This window comes from Microtus ochrogaster, chromosome 5 (assembly GCF_000317375.1).
Source record: "Microtus ochrogaster isolate Prairie Vole_2 chromosome 5, MicOch1.0, whole genome shotgun sequence".
Lineage (NCBI taxonomy): Eukaryota > Metazoa > Chordata > Mammalia > Rodentia > Cricetidae > Microtus > Microtus ochrogaster.
Window position 1 is genome coordinate 95411561 of NC_022012.1, and position 7225 is coordinate 95418785.

The 7225-nt window shown below is 46.9% G+C and overlaps 1 protein-coding gene across 1 annotated transcript in view; it reads right to left on the minus strand.

The window, feature by feature from the left end:
• Cdcp1 (CUB domain containing protein 1) overlaps positions 1-7225 on the minus strand; it is a 41614-nt gene that overhangs the window by 12939 nt on the left and 21450 nt on the right. The window contains exons 2-3 of the mRNA XM_005348221.2: positions 5276-5485; positions 586-948 (exon numbers count right to left, since the gene is read on the minus strand). Of these exons, the coding sequence (XP_005348278.1) occupies positions 586-948; positions 5276-5485 (573 nt within the window). The remainder of the gene's footprint in view (positions 1-585; positions 949-5275; positions 5486-7225) is intronic.

Below are 7225 nucleotides of genomic sequence, written 5' to 3' on the forward strand. Positions count from 1 at the left end.
CACATACACAACCACACACACATACACAGCCACACACACACACACTTACACAATCACACAATACTCACTCTCACACATGCGTACATACTCACATACAAGTCACATACACACACTCATACAATACACTCACACACACTCACTCACACTCATGCACACACACATCATTGAGAGCATTAGGCAATAGCAGAATCACAAGAATGTGATTAGCTTTGAGTATTTATTACCTTTGCTTCTAAGATTTTTAGCTAATGTTTCTATAATCTTATTTTTTGTAATGTTTTTGGGCTACATAGTAAACTTGTAGCCAGCCTGCACTACTTGTGATTCTTGTCTTAATAAATAAATAAATAACTGCAGGGCAGTGGCGGTGCACACCTTTAATCCCAGCACTCGGGAGGCAGGGGCAGGTGGATCTCTGTGAGTTCAAGACAGCCTGGTCCACAGATCAAGTTCCAGGACAGCCAAAGCTATACAGAGAAACCCCGTCCCAAATAAATACATAAATAGTTGGTACTGCATCTGGAAAACTCTGGAGCATCCTGTATATGTCCATCTTGTCAGCAGGGACAGGAGGCACATGCTCACGTTTTATAGATGACCGGTTTGCAATACTGAAGCCTGAGATGTTCCTAGGTATGTTCCATGGCAGGTGTAAGGCCATTTTCACGCCCTCTTGCATCTTGATCCGGGACACGGTGCCGTTACTGCAGAAGGTGCCAATCCTGACCTCCGTGGCGTCAATGCGACCGCTGATGGAGTGAGTCACCCCATCTGCACAGCTCTCGCCTGGGCCAATCTGCCTCAGGCGAGGGACTGAGAACTGCAGCTCCAGGCCGATGCTCTTATGAGCTCTGACGTCCCAGATGAAAGTTCTGTTGAGGGCAGGCAGCTCTGATGTGGATGGCTGAAGACGAACCTCCCCAAAAGGACATGGGCCTGACATGCAGTCTGTAACACAGACACAAAAGCAGTTTTGATTACAGATACAAGGCTACACGCTGCTCCTCCTCAACTCTTTAGGACTGTGCCCGGGTGGTTGTACCATCCCTAATGCTCACTGGTGACCTTTTGCTGGTCAGCGCCTCCTATTTTGGATCAGAGAAGCCCTGGCCCCATTGCTCGGTTTCTTCCTGGTCTCCCCTTTGCTACCCTTTGGCTGGGCTGCCTCTGGGGGCATCCCCTTGTGGTGGGTACTCTAGATTGTCAACTTTGCAGGATTTGGAATCACCATGGAAACAAATCTCTGGGTATGTCTGTGAAAAATTTTTCTAGATTAGATAAAGGTGGGAAGATCCACCTCGAATGTGGGCAGCACCATCACCTGGGTCCTGAACTGAGTAAGAAGGAGAACATGAGCGGAGCACCGGCCTTCATCTTTCTCTGCTTCTTAACTAGAGACACAATGTGACCAGTCACCCCCTGCTCCGCTAGGAGCACCAGCCTTCATCTTTGCTTCTTGACTAGAGATACAATGTGGCCAGCCACTCCTTGCTGTCAAGTCTTCTCCACCATGACAGACAGGATCCCTTGGAACTCACACCCAAAATAAAGTCTTCCTTCCTTAAGTCACTTTTGCAGGACAGACGGACACACACACAAACCCATCTTTGGATGGAAGACACCTAACACTGTTCCCCAGGCACAGTGCCTGGCATCTGGTCAGTTGTTCCCCGCTGGTCTTCTAGAGAGTTACAGGGAGTCTGCCCCTTCAGACACCTTCCTTCCTCTATTTAGATATTAGTTTCGTGGTTTTGAGGGCATACTACTAGGCTCCACTTTCTAAACTTCCTTTTCCTTCTACATCTCATTAGCATACTGGGTATATTCAGCACACGGTTCCCCTGACTGGCTAATCCAAGGCACAGTGAGCTCCCTGCACCGAGGCTCTCCTGACTTCATTAACACGGCAGAGGGGTCATTTAAGGCTAATAACTAATTACATCCTCTGATACATTTCATTTAAGCCTTTTAAAACAACATGATGGTTCCTATCAAGGAGAATTTATGAAAGACTGAAATACAGAAAGCAGGCAAAGGCACTTCAGGGTTTCCGTGTTGTACACAGAGGTTATGGAGGTGCAATGGCCTTTGCTCTAGTAATAAGAATCTGTGGGTCCTTACTTGTGCTCCCCTTGGGTGTTTGAAAGTGCTGTTGTTGGGGTTAGGGAAAGTGCTTGTAATGTGAGCATGAGGAGCTAAGTTCAAATCTCCAACACCCCATAAAAACCTGGGCATGGCAGTGCAATTCTTGTAACCCCAGCATTGAGGGGCCAAAAAAAAAAAGCTTTTTAAAGATTTATTCATTATTTACAATGTTCTATACTGTATGATTGCCTGTAGGACAGAAGAGGGTACCAGATCTCATACATAGAAGGTTGTGAGTCACCATGTGGTTGCTGTGAATTGAACTCAGGACCTCTAGAAGAACAGTCAGTGTTCTTAACCTCTGAGCCATCTCTCCAGCTCCCTGGATCCAACCTTTTAAAAGATTGGTGAGATTGGCCAGGTGGTGGTAGTGCACTCCTTTAATCCCAGCACTCTGGGAGGCAGAGGCAAGCAGATCTCTGTGAGTTCAAGGCCAGCCTGGTGTACAGAGTGAGTTCTAAGACAGTCTTGAAAGCTACACAGAAACCCTGCCTCAAAAACTGAAGGGGGGAAAAAAAGGAAAAAAAAAAAGCTCAGTGAGAGACCCTGTTTCAGGGCAATAAGAGCAATGGAGAAAGACACCCAGTGTTCTGGCCTCTGCATGTGTATGCGTGGGTCTGTGTGCCTGCACATCAAGGTGCATGTACCTCTTATCCACATACAAAAGCAGGGTGGGGCAGTGCATGCCTGCAGTCACAGAGCTGAGAGGCAGAGGTGGGAAGATTCTGGGGTCTTGACGGCCAGCTAACCTGCTGAGTTCCCGGGTTCAGTGAGAGATCCTGTCTCAAAAACACAGTGGAGGGCAGTAGAGGAAGACAATGGACATCACTCTCTGGCTTTCATATGCATGGACATGGACGTGCCTGCATACACACACACACACACACACACACACACACACACACCCCTCTCTGTCAACTCCAAATAGACCTAGGAGAACTCAAGAGCAGTCTAAGACCTCTGAGATCATCCATATCAAACCTCTCATTATTGCGAAGCAGCCCTAGAGTTCGGATGACTTGTATTTGGCCACTTGCAGATGCAGCTGGCCCAGCACTGAAGCTCTGCTGTCTGTGGTCAACCTGCATTCATGTCAGGGCACTGCCCAGCCAAACCAATAAAACGGGATCAGATAAAATGGTGATTAATGTTGCTAAAATTAGACTGTGTGTCGATAAAGATCACAGCTATTTTAGGAGCTCATAGGAACATCACTGTGTGCACGGAGCAGCTCTTAGCTTCCCACTTATGTGTGTGTGTGTGTGTGTGTGCGCGCGTACGTGCGTGCGCACGCGCACATGTGTATGTGCTGTTGTACATATGGAAGTCAGAGGACAACTTATAGAAATTAATTCTCTCCTTTACCATGTGGGTTTCAGGGATCAAACTCAGGTCATCAGGCTTGGTAGCAAGCGTCTTTACCCATGGAGCCATACCAGCGTCAGGGCAGCAGCTAGTTCTCTCCACTGTGGGATATGAGTCCCTACCGAGGCACAGCTCTGAGACCTGGAGTGCTGGATTTACCCATAGCCTGGACTACTCAACAGTTTCTGGTTTGATTCTATATCAAGAACTTTGTCAAGAAGTCCAGTCTCTAGGCTCAGCTCTGTTGCTAGACACAACACTGAGAGAGTCGTACATGAATGCAACTGTCCTTTGTCACCAAAAGTCTTAGCCACAGAGATGGAAGTGGTTCAGTGACAGGCCTGGCTATAAACCTCCTGCCTTCTGCCCAGTGCAAAAGCTCAAGCAAGCCAAACACGTCCTCTCCAGAGGGGGACATGTCACTAGGATGTGAGTCTTAGCTTATTCTTCCCAGAAGAACTCTACCTTCACAAATCTTCGTGGAACTGACCTAGAAGGAGTACGAGGATCTCAGACTCCACTAAAGCTTCCAGATGTTTGCTGAGAAAGGAAATGAGGCCGGCACACCCCTGGACCCAATCCCAGGTCTGTATCTGTTACTTTTAGAACTGATACTTTGTTAGCATCACCTTGACAAGTTGTAAGCATGCATTTTCACTACCCATCGGATGATGACTAAATGTACTCAAATGCTCCTTAGCCCCTTTTCAAAATTAAGGCCACTTTATTGGCTTATTTGGTTATAAAGTAGCACATGCACTTAAAATGGTAACAACAAAAAGGGCAGTAGAGATGAACGAACAGAAGGCCTAGGGAATCACACTTTCCTCTGTGTGATTCAGTCTTCCACTCGGCTGCAGTTTGGATGTTTGTGCACTCTCTAAGATCCACATGTAAAAACCCAGTTCCTAGCATGGCAACACCAGGAGATGGTGCCAATAGGAAGGAATTAAGTCAAGAGGTGTACGGCATTAGGACCTTTACAAAAAGGCTCAAGTGGAAAGGATACCACCTTCTGCGCCTTTACCTTGGGCTCGCCAGTCTCCAAAACTGTGAGAAAAATACACCTCTGGGCTTTTAAATATCTAACTTCAGATATTGTGTTTTACATCAAAAACGTCCTATGGTGAGACCCTTATGTTTTAGATCTTTCAAGCACATGCACCAGAGCCTCACAGACCTACAGACCTGAGGCTTGTGGGTCTCTCCTGTGTTCTGTGAGACTGTGTGGCCAAGTGGTTAAGAGAAAATGATTAAAGTTGGGTGTTGTGGTACACACCTTTACTCCCAGCACTTGGGAGGCAAAGGCAGGTGGATCTCTGTGAGTTTTAGGTTAGCCTGGTCTACAGAGTGAGCTTCAGGACAGCTAAGGGTATGAAAGACCCTGCCTCAAAAAGCCAGAAAGAAAGAAAGAAAGAAAGAAAGAAAGAAAGAAAGAAAGAAAGAAAGAAAGAAAGAAAGAAAGGAAGGAAGGAAGGAAGAAAGAAAGAAAGGAAGAAATAAAGAAAGCCACAACCTCTTGCTCCTGGCCTACTCTGCTTCTCATGAGTTAGCTCAGATCAGCTCCACTCTGGTCTGTCCAGGTTCTCTTGAAGATTAACTGTGAGCCCATGGGAAGCACATGAGCCTATGAAAGGCCACATAAGAGTCAGGCTGGAGAGCTGAGACTTTCGAGTGGACCTCTCTCTAGCACCAGAGCCTGACACAGCCTGTGAAAAAGCAGCAAGGGCAGGGACGAGGCAGCGGCTCGTGATGGCTAACTCACCGATATTCTTCTCGATCTCCAAGATAAAGTGCTTCTCTGGATTGTTGCAGCTGAAGGCAAAAGACTTTTTATCTCCAGGTTTGACTAGCAACTCAGTCACATACTGTCTAGACACGATCATGTAGCAGGGTTTCACAGGCAGGGCTGGGCTCACCAGCCTGATGTGTACTGTAATGCCACTTCCTTGGGGCAGAGCAATCTCCGATGCTTCTGAAGGAAGAAGTAGGAACAAGAGCAAAACATCAGCATGAGGTATAAGGTCTGTAACTTACCGTGGTTCCCCTGGCCTGGGAAGGGGACAGCATGAAGTGACAGAGATGACTTTCCCGATGGCGAAGATCCTGGCCCTGCTGTCTGGGTAGGAAAACCACCTCTTGTTTTGGCTGTTAACTTTTTTAAAAATTAATTTATTTTTATTTTCTGTGCATTGGTGTTTTGCCTGCACATACATCTGTGTGAAGCTGTTGGAGTCCCTGGACCTGGAGTTACAGACAGTTGTTAGCTGCCATGTGGGTGCTTGTAGAAGGAGACTGCCCGTTTGTTTCCCGGCCATCCAAATGTGAATAATCACATAGAAACTATATTAATTACAACATTGTTTGCCCAATAGCTTAAGCATCTTTCTAGCTAGCTCTTATATCTTCAATTAACCCATTTCTATTATTCTGTTTATTGCCACAAGGCTATGGCTTTCCAGGTAAGGTTCTGGCATCTGTCTCCTTCGGCAGCTACATGGTGTCCTCTTGACTCCGCCTACTATCTCTTTATATCTCTCTGTTCGTATTTCCTGCCTGGCTTTACTCTGCTAAACCATTGGCCAAAACAGCTTCTTTATTAACTAATGGTAATAAAACATATTCATAGCCTAGAGAGAGGAATCCCACATCAGGTGCTGGGAATTGAACCCAGATCCTCTGGAAGGACAGCCAATGCTCTTAACCTGTGAGCCATCTCTCCAACCCCTGGGCTGTTAACTCTAATAAAAAATAAAAGCCACACTGCTGATCTCCTAGGTAGCGTGTTTTCAGATCCCTGCACATGCAGCGTTAACGACAAGCAGATAGGCACTGTCCTGTCTCTTTCCCTTGTGACTGCCATTGCAGCAGGGGTGGCAGCAGTGGGGGATAGAGGCCTAGGCAGACACCATCTATCTGCTGGGACACTCACTCATTTGCAAAGACCTGCTGCAGCTGCTGCAGCTGCCGCTTTCCACAAACGCTTTACGGGCCAAGAGCATACAATTGTATCACAGGGGACAGGACATTTGCTAAAATTAGAGGCAAAACACGCAGGCCCAGCCTTATCTCAGCTCCTTAGTAAGCTGAGTTAGGAGGATCAATGTAACCAGCTACTTTATGCTCTTGCTGTCATGCCTTCCCTACATGGTGGGCTATATATAGCTCTTATTCAATTCCTCTTCCTTCCTCAAGATACTTCACGCCAGGTATTTGGTTGTGACAACTGAAAAGTAACTAATAGAATCCCATTCACATACAGCAGCCTTCTCTGATCAACTTTCGACAGCATACCTCCTGCCTCACCCAGCTGGTCCTGGGCTCTCTCTGTTCCTCTGGCTTTAGTCCAGCCCGAAGGCACCCTGCCATCTGCCCAAGGTGCCTCCTCTCACTACCAGCAGGAAAGCTCCCACAGTAGGACAGCAGAATTTACCATCTTGTTCAGCTGTAGCCTCAGGACTCAGCTGGCACCAGGTACCCACCAGATACAGAGAAAAAAACAGGCAAGCCCTCAAATAATTTTATGTATAGGTACAGACCTCACGGTCTTGTCTTTTCTTGTATTTAATTGCTCACAAATATTATGACCACTACCTTACTGCAGTAAGGGCCAATAAATCTTCCTTGGGGAGGCAGGGGTGTACACACACACAACACACACACACACACACGAGAGAGAGAGAGAGAGAGAGAGAGAGAGAGAGAGAGAGAGAGA